At 35.5% G+C, this 22776-nt stretch overlaps 3 protein-coding genes across 3 annotated transcripts; all 3 read right to left on the minus strand.

Annotated features, from left to right (window-relative positions):
* LOC18784453 (zinc transporter 8) lies at positions 630-2458 on the minus strand. The gene is made up of 3 exons (XM_007215545.2): positions 1481-2458; positions 1234-1383; positions 630-1143 (listed from the first exon to the last, which is right to left on the minus strand). The coding sequence occupies exons 1-3, from the start codon at positions 2093-2095 to the stop codon at positions 838-840; spliced, it is 1071 nt and encodes a 356-aa protein (XP_007215607.1). The 5' UTR covers positions 2096-2458; the 3' UTR covers positions 630-837.
* On the minus strand, positions 6048-10729 carry LOC18782284 (choline-phosphate cytidylyltransferase 2). Its single transcript, XM_007215597.2, has 8 exons — positions 10271-10729; positions 9505-9618; positions 9207-9302; positions 8923-8965; positions 8675-8830; positions 8442-8522; positions 6623-6721; positions 6048-6518 (listed from the first exon to the last, which is right to left on the minus strand). Exons 1-8 carry the CDS (start codon positions 10432-10434, stop codon positions 6273-6275), a joined length of 999 nt encoding a protein of 332 aa, XP_007215659.1. The 5' UTR covers positions 10435-10729; the 3' UTR covers positions 6048-6272.
* Positions 16458-18675, minus strand: LOC18782877 (probable pectinesterase 8). The gene is made up of 5 exons (XM_007215427.2): positions 18180-18675; positions 17890-18061; positions 17598-17804; positions 16976-17235; positions 16458-16851 (listed from the first exon to the last, which is right to left on the minus strand). The coding sequence occupies exons 1-5, from the start codon at positions 18596-18598 to the stop codon at positions 16695-16697; spliced, it is 1215 nt and encodes a 404-aa protein (XP_007215489.2). The 5' UTR covers positions 18599-18675; the 3' UTR covers positions 16458-16694.

Consider the following 22776-nt stretch of genomic DNA (forward strand, 5'->3'; position numbering starts at 1 on the left):
CTTCTTGCTGGTGCTCAATGAGTGATTGAAATTTCATTGCACATTATGCTGCATGTTTGGCTTTGATGCCAAATGATATACTAACAACTAGGTATGTAGATTTCTTTTCAGGTGGACCAAGTCAACTGCAACAGCAGAAAAACACAATGTAGGGCTAAAAGCCTAACTTACAACCCAAAAACACTTCCTAGACACCTTCAACAAACAAAACAAACTAACAGATACACCTTCACCAATATATGTAAATATCTTTTTATATCACCATTATAAAAAATTAAAAAAATTAAAAAAAAAAAGGTGTTTAAGAGTCAGCAATGATAATGATAATCTTGGAGTTTTGAAACTGGAAGTATTGGTTTGGCCAAGAACCATCTCAATCCTACATGTCAGTTCAGCATAGAATTTCTTTTTGTGTTCCTTTTTGTTACAATGGACTTGGATTTTCTTATGAATTTTCAATCACTCATTACAAATTTCTGGTGACTTTTTCCATCACTTTGAAAAAAAGGGGGGTTACGCTTCCTCTCAATTTTCCAACTACAGTCTTGTGGGCCTTTGACATTGATGCAAATGCATGGGAAAGGAATCAACTAGACTAATGGTTCAGATTGAATGTTTGACTCTTCAACAAAAAAGCAAACACTTATCCTCTATTGAATTGTAAAGAAATTACACCATCAACTTAATGCTTTTTTTTTAACACAGAATTCTGAGATTTAAACTACATAATTTGATGCTAATTATGGAGAAATAAAACACAGAACTTGAGAAAAAACAATCTAGCAAATGGCACAAAGAAAAAGAGCAAAAAATTATCAACATCCTAGACTGCTTAGTTTAAGCCCAGTTGGCTAGCAGAGACATACAACCAGCTCCAAGAAGAAGAGCTATATTAGCCCCAGCTTGAAGTCTTCCATTGCTCTGCATTTTTGGGTTCATAAAATCAGCTGCTAGCAGATCAACAAGGGACATATAGATTAAGATACCGGCTGATGCTGCGTTGAAAACGCCTTCAACGATGAGGGCAGTTGGGCTGTTTTCTTCATAAACATTTGAAATTCCGATACCAATTGCAATTCCAACAGGAGTTGTAAGAGAGAAGAACAGTGCCATGATTGCAACTCCTCGAGCCTTAAATTTCGCCTACAAAAAGTAAGAAAAACAAAAAATCCTCTCAGCATCTTCCAGAGTTTAATTGAACTTGTAGATTAGTCAAGTATGCAAAGCAATTACCTGAGATATGCATCCACCAAGTCCCATGCCTTCGAAAAACTGATGGAAGGTCAAGGCAGCTACAAGAGGCCTTATGGTGTCAGGACTTTCAGAAGCACCTAAAGAAATTCCAATAATGACAGAATGCACAATAATACCCAATTCCAAAACCTGCAACAAGAAGATTAAAACTAATCAATCAATATTCCCCACTAATTACTAAACATAAACCAAAATTAATGACAAATCAAATGAAAATTTGAAGTACCTGTGAAATCACTCTGTGCCTAAGAAGTTGTGTTGAAGGTGAAGTGTCAACTGAACCATGAGCATGACCATGAGTTGCATGAGTATGAACATGCATGTGATCCTCATGCTCTCCAGCCTTCTCCTCATCTCCGACGCTCTCCGCAGGCTGCGCCCTATTGTTCTTGAAGTGAGACCTGCTGTAATAAGAAGTGGCAGAGGCATCCACCATCAAGGTCCCAATGGCAGCAACCATGGCCACAAACCCAGTGAAGGGGAACTTCCCCCATGGATTCTCCTTAAGGCAAGGCGATGTCAATTTATCAAAAGCATCTGGGAGCACGTGTATGAACCCGGTAGCCAATATGACACCGGCTGCAAAGGCCTTAATGAGGAAGAAGATGTTCCTGTCGGGGTGCAAAGCAGGGATGTTCTTCCCAAGAGTCGGAATGCCAACACCGATTGCACTGGCAACTAGTATCGATGCAATCGCGGCCAGTTTGTACTTGAGGGCTTCGGTTTTGTTCCGGTCCTCATCTTCTTCTTTGTCACATGTGCACTTTCCGAAAACTAAAGTTGGAAGTATAAGGAGGAGGCATAAGAATGCCAAGAAACTATGTTGTCTAAGTATGTTCATCCTAAAAATCTGAACAAGTAGGCAGAATATGAAGAAAAGTACTCAAAATCAATCAAAATAAGTGATCACAAGAGAGAGAAGAAGAGGAGTGAGAGAATGAGAGAAGGTTTGAAGGGGTGGTGCCAATTTATATAGGATAGGAGCGTGTAGGGTATTTTGTGTCATTGACTTCCAAGGAAAGACTTAAAATTTTTAAAAAGGGTTAAGAAAATAATGAGGTCATGAACTAAACAAAACAATAATCTTAAAACTCAGAAATCATGGATACGCAGGAATAGGGGATGCATTAGAGATAATGGTGCAGAAATCAAGAGTGGACATGGACGACTTGGTCTTGGGAAGGATTTTATTTTGTCTTCAGAGAGGGATTGAAACAACCAACCATAAAAATGAGTTGGTTAGGAAAAACCCCTGTATTAATTTCGAGTGTGGTAAGAATGTCGACATAACAAGTAGCAGAAAAGGGTGGCAAGAGCTTTCACATGGAGGGTCAACGCTCGAAATGGTAAAATTCAACAAAGAATGACGATATAGTGTGTTTCATTATTTTTAAAATTCAATTAATTTTTCCATTTTGAAACCGGATGTGTAGGAGAGGCCATCCCATCACAAACTCTGATCTTTTTTTTTTTTCCTTAATTAATAATTACTTCCCATCTCAAATAGGTATCAATTATATTGATATAGACCCATTTTTATATCCTAATTTTTTTATTATTAGGGATTTTTGTATCCTAATTCAACAATACTAGGTTTTTTGGCACCCTTTATTTATTGGATTGACTTGTATATATTTTCAGTCAAAATATTGATAAAAAAATTCTGTAGGCAAAGTAAAACCACAGTTTTTGAACAGAATTCATCCCATTCAATCAATTATCTAGCTGGGGTCATTTCGGCATTAGTCTTTCCCGTAAGAATCTTGTAAGGACGTCAGTCGTGCACGCCTTCGTAGGTAATTTCTAATCATTAATCAAACGTTAGTTCCACAATAATTTAGGATCAGAAATAGATTAACGTTTTTTGAGATGAGGAACAAAACAACAAGAAACAACTACAGAACAAAGCCCTGATTCCCACCGAAACCATAAAGATCTAACTGGGGAGCAGACATAATAGCCCTTTGAGGAACAGAGTGGCATGCAATGAATATTATTCTAATGAAGTTATATGATAAGCACAAGCCGATTGATCTGGTGCTGATAAATGAAGGTGACTATATATGTTGGGCAATGAGCATATTAACCCCACAAGTCGTGGAAGAACACGATTAAAATAAAGTTTTATAATCTTAATTATTAGCCAAACCAATCCCCTCACATGTCACACGAACTTTGGTCCAAGTCAATGCAATAATATGATCATTAAGAAAGAGATCAATGAAGAGCTTGACAACGTTGAATTCAGAGAGAGAGGTGAGGGAATCAAATCATAGGTTAATGGAGGGCAATAGACTGTCTTCTTCATGGATGTCCTGATCAGAAACAAAAATAGGTTTTAAATTATGCAATGTATGTATGTATGTATGTCCTTGAAGATGAAAGAAAGTGGCTGGCTAGCCTGGCCATGCGAGTTCTTATTGGAAGTATTATATTGCACTGGATTGACTTCAAAGTCTAGCTATTTTATCAACTGGAAAACTTTTTGGTGGAGTCCACTCAAGGCTGATGCAGCTCATGTGTAAGGAGGAATCAATGGGCGTCAAGTGTCACGCTCTGTTGATACAGAAGCTGTCGCGCCTTTTTTTGTTTTCTTTTTTTTTTTTTATTCCAACAATAACCCAAATCCAACGATTTATATTAAATCTAAGCTATTTTAACGGTAGAAAAAAAAATACAACGGCTGAAATTTAAATCCAACGGTCAAAATAATATTTTAAATTAATATAAATCAAATCCAACCCCAAAACTCACTCCAAACTCTATAAATACTCACCCATTTCTCAAATAAAATTATATTTGTGGAATTTCAATTTTTTTAGGTTAAATTGTTCAAAAAATTAAATTATGAAGTTTTTTAAAAAGATTAAATGAAGAAATGTTATCCATGAAAAAAAATTTAGACTTAAACCATTTTTAAACAATTTATAAAGTTGCGGACTTAAAATTTGAGTCTAAAGGGTTGGAGGAAAAAACGGTTTGAGTTCGGGCAAAACCCAAACAGTTATTTTTTGGAGGGGGAAATTTGAGTTTAGGATCAAATGAGTTAGAGAAGGCCTAAGAGGCAATGTATAGGGCTTAACTTTTTTGGTCAAAATACAGGGCTTCATCTATATGTCCCTTGTTGATCTGCTAGCAGCTGATTTTATGAACCCAAAGTTGCAGAGCAATGGAAGACTTCAAGTGGGGGGCTAATATAGCTCTTCTTCTTGGAGCTGGTTGTATGTCACTGCTAGCCAAATGGGCTTCAACTAAGCAGTCTAGGATGTTGATAATTTTTTGTTCTTTTTCTTTGTGCCATTTGCTAGATTGTTTTTTCTGAAGTTTTGTGTTTTATTTCTCCATAATTAGCATCAGATTATGTCGTTTAAATCTCAGAATTCAATGGAGGAGAAGTGTTAATATATATATAATTAATTTAAATAATTAAATAAATTTAAATAAATTTGTCTTTTTAGTTTTTTTTTTTAAAAAAGCATTCAGTTGATGGTGTAGTTTCTTTACAATTCAATAGAGGAGAAGTGTGTGTTTTTTTGCTAAAGAGTCAAATATTCAATCTGAACCATTAGTCTAGATGATTCCTTTCCCATGCATTTGCATCAATGTCAAAGGCCCACAAGATTGTAGTTTGGAAATTGCGAGGAAGTTTCTTCCCCCCCTCTCCAAAGTGATGGAAAAAGTCACCAGAAATTTGTAATGAGTGATTGAAAATCCATGAGAAAATCCAAGTCCATTGTAACAAAAAGGAAAAACAAAGGAAATTTTATGCTGAATTGACATGTAGGAAAAACAAAATAAATTTCCATCTAATTTTGTACAAAATACATCTACACATAAAAAACATATGTTTTTTCTGTCAAGAATTTGAATGAAAATTTGGATGTGTCTTTAAATTGCAATAAAATCTACGAAAGTCACATTGTCATAATTGAAACTACATGGATGAAAATAAAAATGTCATCAAACTATAGGGACGAAAAATGAATATATATATATATATAATTGAAAATTTTACAGAGACATTTCATTTCACTATTAAAAGTAGAATTTTCACCTTTTAACTGTTAAAAATATAGTTGTGCTTACGTGCACAATTTGCAATCATTGATCTAAGTAGAACTTGCACTCCATCAACGATTAGAAATCACCCATATACAGACGTGCGATTAATCTAAGAAAAATCATTTACGAAGTATCGAAGCCAAGTTAAACAGAGCTTTAGGACCTAAAACATGACACACGTACACCTCTAGAGGTGACTAGAGTGATGAATTATAAAATGGTTTTTGTCTCTCAAATGAAGTTGTAGATGCGCATGACCATTGACCAAAAGGACACAGAAAATAAAATAAGAAAGAACGACAGCGGAAGTGGGATATGTTTGTTGATATACTTGAAGCAGATGCGTTTAACCAACGTCGACCACCAGACTTTGGCATTGTGGATTGCCATCTACGTCTGAGATGGTACAAAAAATCTGATAGGAATCATAGAACGCGTACAAATCCCAAGGCAATGATCAGGGAACTGTCTCATCAAACTTTCACTTTTACTATTGAAAGCTAAGTTGGTTTTGTCATTTTATTGTGGGAAATAAAAGTAAAAAAGATTATCCCATCTGAACGAGCGTTTCATTGCCCCACAATTTTTATCTCTCTCCTCATGTCACCTATCGGACGAGATAGATAGACAGAAGCGAGCAATAAAACAGGGATAAGGAAGTATTTCTCCATCTAAATCCTTTGAGTTGCCAGGAGGGTGAACACAAAGCACAAGTTCAAGTTGGACAGAGATGGCAAGCAGAAACGCAAAGACAAATATCACTATCATGTATAACTGTGTCCTAACCACACTGGAGATAGATGAACAAAAAACAGCAAAGTTATACTACACTATGTCTCGACTCAGAGTTCCCCTTTTCAACCACAGGGAATCACATTTCATTTTACACAACTCCATGAACAAGCCGCAATGGTACAACAACCAATAAATCCTGCAAGCATGGAAAAGAGCATCTACTACTTTCCTTTCTCATTCTTTTCTTTCTCAACCTTTTCTTTCTCATTATTCCCATCTTTTCCATATACCTCCTCATAATATTCTTCATCGTCATAGTATTCTTCATCATCATAGTACTCTTCGTCATCATCCTCATCGTAGTATTCTTCAGCATCACTATCCGCCTTACCATTTTCCAGCAGATACTTTTCTCTCGACTGCTGCCCTCTTAAGCTCTCTTGAATTCGATCTCTGATGGCTGTGCCCTGAGAAAATCCCACATCGCAGGGTAAGGACGCCAAATTAAGACAGTGTTTACTTGTAGAAATATCAGTTTATATGTAATTGGTAATGCATAAATTGTCTTTACCATTTTATGGCAACCTTCTTCAAACATCTCAAGAAATCCAGCAACCCAGCGATCAGCATTTTCTACCCACTCATTACGATGCATAGCAACAGTCTGGATCTATAATACCAAGTCAGAAATGCACACCAGTAAGAAAAATATACTATGATTGGATGGTGAGAACGCAAATTTACAATCTAGTAATTAGCAAATGGATTGTGATGGCGTTATACAAATACAGGAGCATTTCTCTCAGATCAGGATGGAGGAATCTATTCCTTCAAGATAAAACCTTTCTCATGTCTGTGCAAGTGTATGTGGGTTTGCATAGAGATTTGAATTCCATAACACTTATTAAGTATACTTCATGAACTCAGGCCCCTAAACAAGGGTGTGCAATAGCTAGCAATTTTGTTGCCTTCGACAATTCTATTACCTAATTATTAAACTTATGTCCAGTCAATTTGACAATCTTCCTTCATTCATCAAGTTAAACTCATTAACAGAGTTTGTTATTTGGCCCTTTGATAATGTTATATATATCATCTTAAATAACCGGCGATTGCTTGTTGGTATCTTATGCCGTTATGTCATGCTATGCATATAGAAGCAGGTTTACATGTATATTGGCGTGAGCGTATACATAGTTGAAAATTTTGTGATGATGACATCTTTGTCAAACCCATTAGGGTTTACAAACAAAAGAGATGGAAGAGGCAATTATTAATTAGTTTTCTAATTTATTTGTTAGTTCCTAGGTTCTCTAAGTTTTCCAGATTTCATTAGGATTTTTAGTTTTTCCAGATTTCAGTAGGATTTCTAAGTTTCCCATTTTATTTGGATTAGGATTTCTTTCATAGAATAAGTTTAATTTTTCTTTTCACTCTAGGGTTAGATTATTATAAATACCCTGTCTATGTAACTCATTATGGAGTTGAGTTGTTGAGATATAAAGAAAAGCTTATTTTCCAGATATTGGAGACTAGTTGGTGTGAAGCCAAACCCCTGGAGTGATTCCAGACCTATCCCTTTTGTTCTATTTTTCTGTTTTCCATTGTTTTCGCTTCCACTAAACTACCTAAATACTCAATTCACCAATATCCTACATCATTTTGTTAACAAAAGGGCATTGACCAGACTTAATTTGGGTCTCATGGTGCATACCAATTAACACTGGGAATTATAAAAAGCCAAGAAATTCCATATAACCAAGAGCCACATGAATAACAGAAGGTATAATGTAAATGAATCGGGAAGCCAAAAACATTTTCAAATCGGAAACATAAAGATTGTCACATTCATCTACTTCTTCATTGGAAGGAGATTGAAGAACATATGTGTGCTGACTACATGACACTACCAAGAAGAGTCCAGAACTAGACATGGACTTTAGTATAAAAGGAGGAGTTTTCAGCTTGTTAAGGAAGATACATTTTTGGCACTGAGTTCAGAATTAAAATTAAATAAAATGAAACGATCACACCTGATCAGTGAAAAATTCTGACACCAATCATTTACGAGTGAGTATTACACCAAGAATTAATTGACAAGCGGATGAGTTTTCTAGTTCACTATGTTCATATAGCTTATAATATTGTTAATAATCCCAAGATTTCCCCCGTTCAATGCCAGTTTGAACCCTAAGACCCCTGGGTCTTTGGATGTAATCCAAAGCCAACATGATACAAGGAAACCAGCAACGAAATTCATTATTATTCACTATGCTGGTTGTGATTATGGCAACTCAAAGATACTATACAAAGGTATTTGTGCCTAACATAATTCACTATGCTGATTGTGATTACAGCATAACAATACTGTCATTAGTAAAAAGACATACCTTCTCTCCCACTTTTTCTTGATGTTCCTTCACTTTCTCTTGTAATTTCTTCAATCTCATGTTCACCCTTAACCGCTTTTCCTGTTTATATCAAACAAAAATAGAGAGCTAAGTTCCTTCGCCATGGAAAAGTTACCATATCAATAGATAGGTCGATTGAAAACAAGACCCCCAAGAAAACCATATTTCATAGTAAGAAAATCGAATAGATGAAAACACGAGAAAAATCTTGCCTTCACAAAACTAACACCAAGCTCTTTTCTTGTATATCCACGATCCAAGTTACGCAACACATACTGATTATAATCTTTTACAATCCTCATTATAATGTCTGATGTCGAAATCCCATCAGTTCTCTTTGTTTCCTTAAACCTCCCCACTGCTTTGACCTATAAGAAAAGAATCACTTAACAAATTATATGTTAAAGAAAAAAGGGAAGAAAAAAAAAAGCCAAAAGAAAGTACTTTGTGCCAAACTTACAAATTCATACACATCTTTCCCAGCTCCACTGGCATCAGCATAACTGTAAAAGACATATTGAAAAGTACAAAAGAATCCATAATAAATTTCACTTCTAACAGAAAAGGTGTAACAAATCCGCACCTACTTTTTATATCTATAAAATTTAAGATATACCATATATTTCAAAATAATGGTATACTGATAGAAACAATACTGGCCAAAAAAAAAACCATGCGAATAAAGCTGAAGTATTTTATTAACACTGGAGCTTAAAGGTGAGAGCTTGAGAAAAGTATCCTTACGGGAGAGAGTCATGGGCCACATAGTCAATCTCATGCTTGTCAAGAAATTCTTGATTGATCACCCAAGGTGCATCAGGAATGACTTCATCTACCCACCTGCACAAACAAAACCCATCTTTGTTATTCTTGATTATACAACTCTCTGAAATTCTAATGTGCCATCAATGCACACACATACACATGTAAAAGTTATAGCTTTAACAAAAGCACTACATCTCAGCAAAACCAAAAGAAATATTTCAGAAAGAAAAAATTATAAGGTGGAGAAGGAAAAGAAGGTAACAGAGGACATTCATACTTGCAATGGCGAAGAGATTCATAACGTTCAGACTCTGTCATAACAGTCTTGCCTTTAAATTTGTGAGTGGTTTCATCATTACAACAACCAACGAGCAGATAGGTGTTAGGGAACCTGAAATCGCAAATTGAACTTATAAGAAAAATGTACATAAGCATGCCACATGATATCAATTTTAAAAGTTGCTATAGCAAATCAAACGCTATAACAGAATAGAATCAGAACACACAGCAACAAAGACATAGAATTCGCGAATAATAACAAAACAATACATCAAATAAAAAACTAAATCCCCACACCATGTATCTCTGTTTTTAGTTCTGATACAATGTCAAAAGAGAATACCTCACAAGTTTTAACTTAGGAATCATCTGTGTAGCTATTCAAACACTTTAAGATTACAATTTCGTACAAGCTTCTACATATCGGTTTAACTATTATACGACGTATGTGAATCCAATAAGCTTAACCAAAGTAAGGCATTCATGTAAAAAGAAAAAAAAACGATTAACAATCACAGATATTAAAAGTGAATCAGCATAAGCAAAACATTACAGCAAAATAAAAGATACCCAGATGACAAAACACACAAAAGTTACAAATTTCATGAAACAAACCAAGTGAAGCTCCAAAATAAGAACAACCCAGATTCGAAAATGAAGCAAAAGATAGGATCAAACCATGATTGCACTGAAACAAAAACAAAAGCAACACATGGCAATTGAAAAGGAGGAGAGTGTGCGAGAGAGATAGAGAGAACACATACGATTTCTTGGCTTGCTCGAGGGAGCGAGCATGGCCGAAGTGGAAGAGATCGTAGATCCCATCGGCGTAGACGCGAACAAGGCGGTCGGGTTGATCGGCGTTGGAATTCGAATGGACACTGGTGTTGCTGGTGTCACAAGTATCTTTGGGCTCAACCTCTGCCATTCGAATCCAAATAAGAAACTTGAGTTTGAGTTTGGGCTTTTACCAATTTGCCACCTCCACGACTACCACCACCTCTGCTTGGCTTTGTCTCTCTCTCTCTCAGCTTTCATTCTTTTTTCTCTCTCTTTATTTGTGATATTCGTCGGCGTCCCCTGGTAAACTGTATAACCTCAGAATACGCGGTAATTCCGCGGCCCCCTCCCTAACTATTTGTTTTGTTTTGTTTTGTTTTGTTTTTACTTCATTTTTCTAGTGTGACAAGGTCACAAGGGTTTTTTCGAACTGAAAGATGTAGTTATTGCGCGCTTGATGTATAAATAAAGAATATTCCTGTTCTAGTATTTCCAAGAAAAAGTTTAGCCAAAGTCATATACCATGTCGACATGATAGAAGATGATGTCGCAATAACCCAGTAGGATGGTGTTGGGCCTAAAAAAAAAAGAAAGGCCCATATTCAAAACATAATTAGGGGATCGAGCCCAAAAACCAACGGCCGTGACACAATGGGCTCGGCCCAGAAACATATCACCATGCCCAAAATTATCTTTATAATCCAAAAGCATGAGGCCCAATTACTCGGCCCAAGATTGGCCCAATCTGATTTCATGAAACTCTTCCGAAGTTAGAGCTTGGCAATTTGTTCCTCTGCTCAAAGAATCTCAGTCGAGTAAAATTGCTTGCAAGCACAGACTTTGGAAAAGGTATCACATGACCTACCTCTAGCAGAACGCCGCACAAAAAAGGGCAAAATGAATTATGCGACGTCTACTACTTTTTGGAATTTGTGCACACTTAGATTGGAAGCTTCGGGCCTCACGCGGAAGGAGTGTGCATAATAATGAACCTCGAAACCAGTAATCAAGGCATGCTGTGATGGCGAGAAGGCGGCTCACAGAAACAACTTGGGTGGTGGCAGCTCTACAATTCTTGAAGGCAGCTGTATTTGCCTAGAGCACTTTCATCTATTTGTCATAACAAAAAGTAAAGTAATAATTGTTATTATTCATGTAAATAGTGGTAGTGGAATTGTAGTGTTTTCATCTATTGTCATAGAAACTACTATTTACATGAAATATGAAGAGAGGAATTTGTATAGAGTTTTAGTGTGAGAAATGAAAAATATGACTAAGTATTTATTTTAAAAAATTCTAAAATTTTTAGTATTTTTTTTAATTTTTTTTTGTTATTGACATCAAACAACAGCCCATGCTATTTTTGCCTTCGGGCCTACCCAAGCTTGTCGAACCCACGAGCTGCCTGAGTAGCTTAAGCCTGTTGGAACCAACAAAAGGGGATTCGGCCCCCTCCTGCCCTGGCAAGGGCCCACCAGTGGAGATGCTCTAAATAGGGTATAGGGCTTCATTTTTTAAACACTCAACATCTCAACCAAAATCAAACCAAAATGTTGTTTAAATTTTCTCTCAAACCAGACTTAGATTTTTATTGCTTTCTCATATCTCCACGAAGTTTTCTTGAACACCATCATTGTAACAGTTCATATTTTATATATATCAACAAACGGCTTTGTTCAGCAGAGTTTTCATTTGAGCACCATCCAATCCATCTCTATCTCTGTCTCTCATTTAAGCTTTGTTTTAGTTTATAATTCAAAGAGGACTTGAGAGATCATATTGACAGCAGAAAGCCTTTCGCAGAATGTTGTAGTCATACAAGTACTCGACCAGCACAAAATGACACCAACAACTTTGTTACCAAAGCTGAGAGTCTGAAGGCCGAGAACACATTCCTTTCTTGGCCCTAGTCGCTTGATAAAGTCAGAATCCAAGGTGATATCCATTATCTACACCACCAATCTTATTCTTGCTATCACGGCTAGCAGTGACCGTGGTAGTTGGCACACCGAGCACAACACTCGTACCAAAGAATGACTTTGTGTCCTGTATCCGCTCGGCTCCAAAATAATTTTATCCCAAATAAACCACGTGTTACACCAAAAAGATTTTAAGATCAACATATACCCATACATTTAAGGCAATATAATAATTGTTCACTTTAAAAAATATACATATATCAATAAATAATTGATGCATAAGATAAGAATCGTTTTTTTCTATAATGGGAGAAGGGGATTGAAATTTTTGACGTAAAATAGGTTTTGAGACCCCCCTTCCAAAATGGTTTAAATGATTTTTTTTTTTGACAATACAAAGAGTTTTTTCAAGGGAGCTTTAGTAATATACCCAAAATATGTGCTGAAATTATAAAAAAACCCCACATGAAATGCACTTTAGAAACATACCCAAAACCTATTTACTAAATAAGAAATGAGTGTTGAAGTTCCTATAAATTACATTTCTACCATTGATTAACTTAAAACAAGCCCAACACAAAAAACTCAAAAAGAAACCAAAACAAGCCCAGCCCAAATTTCAAAAAAAAAAAAAACCTGAACTAAAAAAAAAAAAATTCACGAAAATCAAGGAGCTGTCCTTACGACCCTTCTCCACCGAATCTTCATACACTGTTAATACCATATGATAGAAGTACATTGTTAATACCATTTCATAGAAGTACACTGTTAATACCATTTCATAGAAGTACACTGTTAATACCATGTCATAGAAGTATATTGTTAATACCATTTTATAGAAATACATTGTTAATACCATTTCATACAAAAAATTAAATTTAAAAAAAAAACTAAAAAAGCCCAGCAAGACATCCAATATCTTTTGCAGAAACCACCTCCAATTGTCCATAGTTTCACCACAAACAATCGCAAAGGCAAAAGAAAATACCTCTACAAAAAGAAAAAAAAGTACATTGTTAATACAATGTCATAGAAGTACACTATTAATACTATGTCATAGAAGATGTTGTGAGTACTAAATTCTCCACAAGCTCTGATTACCACCCAATAAAACAACATCCACACTTACGTAGTCAAAGGAAAACATTCCCACGAACAAAAAGAAGAAGAAAAAATTGAACTCTTGGATTGATTTACTGTGAAACATTCCCAAGTGCCACCTAACTCCCTGGCGCCTACCTCTAACGTTTAGAGTGAACTCGCGGTGGTGTTCTCCCACCTAGCGCCTAGGTCGATTTTTCAGAGTTTCTTCTTCTTCTGGGGGGGAGATAAGAAAACATGTAAAAAGGGCATGAAAGATGAAGAAAAATTAATAAAACAAAAAATTATTTTTAATTTTACTCAACAATTATTTGTTATTAATTTGTCCTTACCAGCCCTTAAATGTCATATGAATCATCGGATTTTTGACTGACATTGGCCTAATGCATGAAAGCACTTGTGATAATAAGAGAAGAACAGAATTGTTTCTGTTCTTAATATGGAGGAGACATAAAGCAATGGTAGAACTAAGCTGATGGGTGTTGAGTTTTCTGCATATTTTTAACATAAAGCCAACTCACAACAACTAACAATTGCAAGAGTGAATCAGAACAATACAATTAGATCACTCTCCACAAGTCAACAATTATCATGGCATCTACTGTCCACAGAGAGAGAGAGAGAGAGAGAGAGAGAGAGAGAGAGAGAGAGAGAGAGAGAGAGAGAGAGAGTGGTAACACTCTCGTATATACATCTGATGTACTATGTATGAGCCCTAATCATACCAAGAGTGTGTTATATTGAATCTAGAAAGAATGGCTTCAATGGAAAAACACAACAGTTGGCCAGACTTACAATAAAAAGGGAGTGAAGTGAAGACAAGTGAAAGAGAATGGGGCATCAAGCTAACAACACCCTTCTTGACATGGAGTCTCTCATCTTGCATTTCATGAGAGAGAAAATTATAGACAGAGAGCAAATAGATGCAATGCAGCCACACCATGCACCTTGCAAATCAATAATGAAGTGAAAATGGAGATTGGGAGTTTTGAACTCTATAGCAACTGACAATATTACCAACCTAAGTCTGTGGAAAATACAAGATACATATACATGACAATCCTGCTTTATATGCGAACTAAATGTATAATTTTAAAGTATAAAATTCCAACTTTTGGTTCAATTTTAAAATAGGTTTTAACTACTTACATTACTTCATATGCATGAGAAGTTCACTTTCAGATCTTACATACAAAACAAGACAGTTGCATTGTGTTACCAGCATATCACAAAAAATAAAGTCAACCATTTTAAAATTCATCGTACAAACCAACACGACACATGGAGTCTCGACAAACAGAACGCATTGCAAATATCATATCATCAGCACATTGTTTCTCAAAATAAACAGAAGCAACTTTACGTACAAGGTTATCAAGATAACAAAGCTTGCACATAGAAATGACCATGAAACTGATGAAAGCAGTAAAACAAGCGGGTTGGGTGGCTGCTTACATATTCCTTTGTGTCATGCTTTGTTAGTACCAAGGCCATACCAGAAAACTCATTGGTATTAACTAATAACCACTTCACTACCATAAAGGTGGTAAACACTTTCAAAATATATAGACATTGAGTGCATGAACAAACTCATCAAATTCAAAGACACCATTTTCTTTTCATCAAAGAGATCAAAAACCTAGAAAAGAAAAATCCAGTTCGTGTAAATAGGTGCAGGGAATTATATATATCCTAGTCAATTAGTTCAAGATGTTGGTATGAAGCATATACCCTGTCCAGGAAAAGATTTTCACCATAGGGAGTTCTGAATAGTGCTAGTTGAAACTCTTCCTACAACATAATCATCATCCAAATAATTACTACAATGCATGAAACTAGAAAGAAACAACACATTTCTTCATAATTGAATTTGAATGATTCAAAGAAATTTGGCTAACCTTATGAATCGATCTGTCATCGATAATTGAACAACTCAACTTTTTAAACAGCTCATACAATACCTCCAGCTCATTAACAGTAATTGCATCATGATTTCATGCAAGTAAACAGCCCAAACAGCATTCAAAATTCTCATTAACTAATCATTTTTTCTTCTTCTTCTTTTTTTTTTTTTCAAAATTCCCAAAGCAAAAGGAAATGATTCACAATTCGAAGTTCTGCATATATATAGTTTTCTTAATCTTCTGAATATTTTAAATAAATAAATTCATACATATGATTTCATTGGTGATGATAGACATATCGCCGAAAACGAAACAGCGTTTGGTTGGGGGGGGGCGGGGGCGGCCGTTAAAGCAACCGGTCACAACAAAAATCAACACCTCTATGATCGCTACAAACAGTATAAATGCCGTGCAGATCCACTTGCCCAATGATAAAGAACTCGATCTCTGCTCAACCCCCTGCTTAATTAATCGGAAAATCAAAAATTAAGCATAAACAAGAGGAAATGAAATTCGCACATTTTAATTTTTACCGAGAAATCCATTGTCGTCTGCAACAACTCATTAGATCGAGGCTACTACTTCTAGCACTGTGTTGCTTTGTGCTTTTCAATGAAATGTGTTTGCATTTGCAAGAGAGAGAGAGAGAGAGAGAGAGAGAGAGAGAGAGAGAGAGAGAGAGAGAGAGAGAGAGAGAGAGAGAGAGAGAGAGAGAGAGAGAGAAACAACCGATGAGTAATAATCCAATTTTGAGTTTTTTGTATGAATTTCTCACTAAAGGGTAAATCAGGAAATCTATTAAAAAAAAATCAGCTGGCAATAGTAGGGTGTGTTTATAAAATCTGTTTAATGTAAGGTAGGGTGTGTTTATGAAGTCAATTTCATGTAGGGTATTTCTATGATTCTATAGCTAGAAATGGGTTTCTTTATAGTTATCTATTTTTTCAAAGCATTTGGCAAAAAAAACTTGAAAATATTTATGGGTCATACAACAAGTCATTTATGAAGAGAAAGCAGTTTAAAGTGTTTTTTCAGGAAATATTTGTATTTTGAATAAGAATATCTTGGCGTGATTCTATATTCTAATAAAAACGTTTTTTTTTTAATATGAAAAAGAGAAATATCATGGGATTAAGAGTTACTCGATCATGAATGACATTGCTGTCATGAAAAGGTTTTTATATTAATTTGTGGAATCGTGATTGATGATTGATTTCACAGGCAATGCAAAGAAAACCCTTACTTTTCGTCAATATGCTTTCTTTCTTTCTAATCATATATCTTCCCAAATTGAGCAATACTATTGCAGTCGCTTAAAGCAAGTTTTTATTTTTATTTCTTGAGAGATCTGAACACATGCATGTGACGCGATCTTCATTTGTTAACTGTTGCAAATGTACTTGTTTGATACACATTGTGGTCGCCTATGAACGAGAATGAACAATCGCACGTGATCACATTGAAGTTAGAGAGACTGAGAGAGACTAATTGATATTGCGCTGCAACCAATCCCCTCCATCAATCCAAGAAACGTTCAGAAAAGTTGAAGCTTCTGTGTCATTCAATTTCTGTACAAAAGGCGCTCGCATGGTCATATTAGCTCCTGCACCAGAACAATTGTATTCTCCATAGAATATGGTCCTGCATGCATGCATATATATAATTATCTGGATTTGATTAATTCTGGAAAATTAATTATGTAAATGAATGTTTAATTATTGTGTGTTTGTTGCTGCTTTTTTTTTTTTTTTTTTTTTTAACGTACTGGTCTCTTGTTGGGTCGTTGAAATCGTTCCAGCCTTCAGGAGCTATAATGTCAGCCATTATTGTGTTGACGAAAACCACTCGTGAAAAAGGCCTCCATGCTCGACCCAACCACACTCTTCCAGTCCCTCCGATAAAGCAGTTGACAAATGCAAACCCAGTGTTGTCGTCCTTGGAAGTTCTGCCGTGCGCTGTGATGGCGCCGTTTACGTTCCTTGATTCTGGAGGGAGTGGATTTGCAATGGAGATCAACTGGCAATTCTGTGTCAAACAGTTCATGCAACAATTTCATCATAAGCATTTTAGGCACATCATGACATTGACAATAATATCCCACATTGCTTTTTGAGAAAAACCTTCTATATTGTATATATGTATATATATCTCTCTCAAACCGCGTTACAGTTGCGTGATGAGAGATATTGAATGATTACATTGTTAACTCATCCTTTAATAGAGATGTATGGCTTCTACTCTTTCATAAAGGTACATGCGTAACATATGAATATTACATTCATTAGAGAAATGATCAACAATATGGCCTATAAATTAATGTATATCGTTGATAGAAGTTATGCACTCGATTACAAAATTGTGCAGAGAGCTGAGATGAATTATTATACCTCATAGAGTGACCTTCCATTGCCAAAGATGAAATCAATGGAGCCCTGTACATAGCAATCCTTAAAGTAATGGCGGCCCTTATCATCATGAAGGGTGTCTTGGGCTCCAAAGAATCCGCAACCCAAAAACGCAGCTTGGTCTCCTGATATTCTAATCGCTACAGCTTGAGCTCCAAAATCACCAGGCTTCGGAATTGGAGCCAAATTCTTTTTATACAATTCCCATTTCTACATGTGTTAGTTAGTGTACATTAATCATACCATAAAATTAATATTAATGCAACTTTCTTACCATGAAGCTTATGTTCTTAGCAACAAAGTTGTCAGCAAAAACTTGAACAGAACCGCTATAAAATGTGCCATGAGATGAATTTGCTGTGTCATTCCACGCAATTGCAGTCGATTCATACCCTTGTCCTTGAAATGTTATATTGGGTTTGTTTTTCGGAATCAAGATTTTCTCACTATATTAAAAATTTACAACAAGAACAAAAATTAAAAAATAATCAAGAGATCAAAGAAAGAAAGAAAGAAATGATCTTTTGAATGAAAGAGTTAGAAAAGAAAGCCAAATGAACTTACTAGTAAATCCCATTATTAATCCAAATTATTGTTCTTTTCTGGCTAAGAGCTGGAGCTGCATCAACAGCTGCTTGAACCAGTGTGAAATTACAACAGCCATTTCGATCGACACAAAGGTAGGAGGTTTTGTTGGTGTCTGGGGGAGGAACGCCACGTGGGAAGTCATCACAGATGGATCCTAGGGTTCCATTGTCTTTCTTTTTGTGATGTCTGCCAATGTGGTTTGGGATGAGATAAGAAATAATATTACTAGGCACTGATGAAGTTGTGGCCAGACTAAGATCCACAATGTGTTTGAGGGGTGATGAGTTTGGATCAATGACACGTCTAGATGCCAATAAGACTGCAAAGATGGCAACAAAATATGTAAGGCATGTGGTTTTGAGGCTCATTTTTTTTTGGGTTGAATTGTGGCTCATGTTAGGCTGGAGAGGATGAGATATTTTAAATGGAAGGTTAAATAGGCATGCACTTGAAGTGAAAGAATTGATGGAATGTCTTGCAAATCACCCTGTCCCTGTATATCTTAAGACTATTCGTTTCCAACCTAGCCACCAAACATTTTTTTTCCTCAACAAATACAATTACTATTTAAAATTGCATTCTTTACGGGGAAAAAAACATCTCAACACTTGCGGAAGATTCATAAGTTACAGTCTGATTCGGGGTCTGAGTCTGGGTCTGGTTTAGTAACTGGGTCATACTTGAGGTCAATTCTTCTATGATCGGGAGCCCTACCCTTCCATGCATTGCAATTGGGAAAAGTATTGGCATGTTCGGCTGTGGATTCGTTGGGCAAAGCCCAGTAGACCAACACAGCCCATTTTCAACCCAAATTTGTCTCATCTTTTAAAAGTGAAAACAAACCCATTATCTTAGACCAATTTCAGAAGTGAAAAAAGAAAAGGAAAAGAAGTTTACTTGTCACTTTCTTTTGGATCAATTGTTTTTCTTCCAATATAACTTCCAACTGTGGTTTGGTTGTAAGCAAAGGCAAACACAACACAAACAACGTAAACCTTCCATTTTAAGTAACATACAAGTAGTGGAGGCGGGCTCTACGATGACCATAAAAGGGAGCTCACCTAATCTTAAACCCATCTGCTAAATGCAATTCATTACGAGAATGTTTGGAAGTCTTTCCAAATAAAGCTTCATTTTGTTCTTTTTTCCCGTGGATATATGGAAATTTCCATTCAAAAGAAAGCATGTAATAGTTGTATACACTTGCAGTTTATCTCATAATAAGTGGTCACACATCAGATAATAAATTGTTATAAAAAGAGAAGTGTATACATACGTTACAGGTAAGTTTTTGACTCTAAATAACGTGACGTCGATAAATAGTGGAATGTAGATGAGTTTTTTCTAATGTTAAATTAACACGGATCTTTGAAAACGTAATATATCACAATGCATAAATAAATAAAAAAGTTTTATTCTTAATCATAGTCGGATTATCAATAAAAAATCCACGTGTTTGACATAAGTTTGAAAGTTGAGGCTTGCTAATGATGTTCCCCGGACGAATGAAACTAGAAAACCAATCAGAGACTGATGTAATCTTGGGGAATCAAAAGGCACCCATTTGAAATTCAAATAAGCAAAGATTAGGGCATATATATTTTTGACTTTGTAAAAAGTACTGCAATTTCTGCTTTTTCACGCCAAAATTTGGGTCCCATGATGACCTCGCATTCACCCCCTCTTCCCTCTTCTTTTCTCACTCAATCAAAAATCTCTCCCAATCAAACGATTAGCAGCGCCGGACGCGCCACTCCCGTTGCCGCTTTTTTAAAGGAAAGGAAAATAAAAAAAGATTTTGCACTACTCTCTGTTTTTTTTTTTTTTTCTCTTTTCTTTTATTCTTAACACGTTCTATTTTTTATATTATTGAAAAAATTGTAAAATCCAAGGTGAGGATATATAAGTTTGGAAAAAATAACAGAAAAAAGAAGTGATATTGTCACACCAATGTTGATTTCAACATGTAGATCACCAACTGCTTGAATCGATTTGGTTTTATATAATATTACCATAGCGTGTTATTGTCATCTTCATTTACTTTTATCACCCTTTTCAAATTTCGTAAATAGCATAAACTTCAAATATTAAGGGCCCGTTGGATAACAATTTCAATTTTAATTTTTAGTTTTCACTCTTCGTGTTAAAGTAAAGAGAAAAAAGAGGAAGAATGGAAGTGAGAATGAGAGTGGAGAAGGGATTGAGAGGGAAGATGAGAGGAGATGATGGGATGGAAGAGTAACAAAACTGAAAACTGAAATCTATTTGAAATTGTTTTCACTTTTGTTACTTTTTCCTTTCATCCTCTCTCTCAATCTCATCCCCAGTTTCATTTTTATTCTCAATTTCTTCTCTGCTCTAGTGCTATAAAACAAAAACTCATTTTTAACTTATCTTCCTAAAATCCTATTTATTTGATTTTAACCTTGTTTTTCCTGTTCTTTTGAAGCTTTATAGACGATGTATATAGTCCCATCCATGAAGCAGCGCTATGCTTAACTAAAGACCATTTTTATTAATTGATACACTAGCAGCCATGTGGACTTGTTCTGGAACATGAAAATAAACAAAGAATATATTAATTGTCATATGTTTATATTCTAGGAAGGAAAAAAATGAATGAAAATCTGGCATCAACCGCCGCCCCATCGCCTTTTTGTTTTGAATTGATAATATAAGTGATAATTTAAACTACAAGCGGAATGAGAGTTTTTGACACATACACTACCAATGTATCATGAAAAGTCGAATCTAAAACCAGTAATCTGCAATTAAGAGTCCTTTTATCCCCATTGACTCTTCTAGTGCTAGATTAAATTGCAAGACGTGATCAGAATATTTGGCAGTGTACTCCCCCCGCCACGCCAAAACAAAAACCTGCAAGCCACAACCCAAACCGAGAGAAAGAAGTGTAAAATGGGGCACCTGACAAGCAAGGAAAATACAAAATGTTCAAGTAAAGTCATGACAAATTCTGCCTTCATAACATATATACAAAATACCACTAAACTAATAACAACCATACAAAAAAAGTGGCTGTAGAGAATTCAAACTTGTACCTCTGCCTACTAAACTATAATATCTAGTTGACTAGCAGTATTTATTTACATGATCTAGATCGTTACAAGCTCATTTGAGAGGACTCATTTATTGATTGTATGTAAATGTACACATAAAAGTTATAGATCAAGAAACAAGAGACTAAATAAATCTCTAACTTAGAAATTTAAAAGGATATTCAAAACAAACATGAACAAAAAAGAAAGGGGGTTGTTAATTAGTACTCCAAAAAAGTTATGCACTCCTCCAAGTAGGGATGTCAGAAATTCCTGTATGGGTGGGATCCGACAAAGACCCCGACCTAATGAGGGGAGATTTCAGGGTAAAATCAGGATCAAGTATGGGAATCCCAGAATTTAAAAAATCCCCATCGGGTATGGGGGGAGGATGGTATTGACATCCCCGTCCCCGAACCCGACCTGATACTTATGTGTTTATTTTTAAATAATAAATATATAATATAATATTTTGTTACCCTAGCATCTTCTTAGCACCTTACAAACCCAAGTCATTCAAATCCACATCCAAATCCAAATCCGAGTGAAGTTTTGCGAAAAATTTCGTTGTTAAGTGAGCTGAAATTTTTGCTTTCGAGAAGAGAAGTGTTAAAAATTAACTTGCCAGCTTGGGTAATTTACTTAAAGCTCAAAAGTTGCTGTTAGTAATAGTGATTTATGATTGATGTTGGTAGAAGCTTAGATTCCACCTTTGTATATATAACTGGGAATTTTAGTTCAAAGAAAATTAGAATAAATGAATAAACCAACAGTGCCAGTGTTTAGTTTTTTATTTATTTATTAGATCACAACATTCTGTTGAAGAATAAAAATTATGCCTATTAGATTGCAAGTTCCTAACTTTGATTTTGATTTGGCTTATGTTCAGTTTCAAGTTCTTGCACATGGAAGTTCAAAGTGAGAGATCGAGTTATACAAAAAAATCAGGGGTTCGAGGACAGGTTTGGGGGATAGTCACTCGATGAAGATGGGGACGGGATTCCTCGAAACCTCTTAAATGAGGATGGAGTTGGAGATGGGGCCAAAGATGAAGAGCGGGGCCATCCCAGTCCCGTTACTATCCCCACCTCCAAAAGCAATTTATATGAACAATCTCTTGTATTTTTATGAAAGGGAGTGCACTATGACTTTTTTAAAGTATTCGTGAACAAATACAGAATATTTGAGTCAAAATCACGATGAATTCTACCTTCATGCATAGTACGATTCATATTATATATTGTTCTAGTAAACAATTCGAAAGCTTGGGACACACATATTCCACAGAAAAGATTAACAAACTAATAACTAATTGCTTAACACCAGTTACTTAAAAGAGATCTAAATACTTAGAACTATCTATGAACTGAATCCCACAATCGAAACAATAATCAATCACATTTTGTTTTTGTCGCTCATTTGAGAGGACTCGTTTATTAATAATAACTTGACAAAATAGAGCATTTGGTATAAAGCATCTCTAAATTAGAAAATTAAAAGGAAATTAAAAAACAAAA

Source organism: Prunus persica, chromosome G3 (assembly GCF_000346465.2).
Source record: "Prunus persica cultivar Lovell chromosome G3, Prunus_persica_NCBIv2, whole genome shotgun sequence".
NCBI classification, from domain to species: Eukaryota; Viridiplantae; Streptophyta; class Magnoliopsida; order Rosales; family Rosaceae; genus Prunus; species Prunus persica.

Bases quoted from the DNA above. Each gene is read 5' to 3' on its own strand.
- LOC18784453 (XM_007215545.2), bottom strand. From the start codon at position 2,095: ATGAACATACTTAGACAACATAGTTTCTTGGCATTCTTATGCCTCCTC. The intron at 1,384-1,480 runs GTACTTCAAATT...TTCTTGTTGCAG, and splicing joins GGCACAGAGTGATTTCACAG to GTTTTGGAATTGGGTATTAT. The intron at 1,144-1,233 runs GTAATTGCTTTG...TACTTTTTGTAG, and splicing joins TTGGTGGATGCATATCTCAG to GCGAAATTTAAGGCTCGAGG.
- LOC18782284 (XM_007215597.2), bottom strand. From the start codon at position 10,434: ATGGCAGAGGTTGAGCCCAAAGATACTTGTGACACCAGCAACACCAGT. The intron at 9,619-10,270 runs GTATGTGTTCTC...TTGCGATTTCAG, and splicing joins CTCGAGCAAGCCAAGAAATC to GTTCCCTAACACCTATCTGC. The intron at 6,519-6,622 runs GTAAAGACAATT...GGATTTTCTCAG, and splicing joins AAGAAGGTTGCCATAAAATG to GGCACAGCCATCAGAGATCG.
- LOC18782877 (XM_007215427.2), bottom strand. From the start codon at position 18,598: ATGAGCCACAATTCAACCCAAAAAAAAATGAGCCTCAAAACCACATGC. The intron at 17,805-17,889 runs GTAAGAAAGTTG...TTGTATAAAAAG, and splicing joins CTAAGAACATAAGCTTCATG to AATTTGGCTCCAATTCCGAA. The intron at 16,852-16,975 runs GTACGTTAAAAA...GCATGCATGCAG, and splicing joins AACGACCCAACAAGAGACCA to GACCATATTCTATGGAGAAT.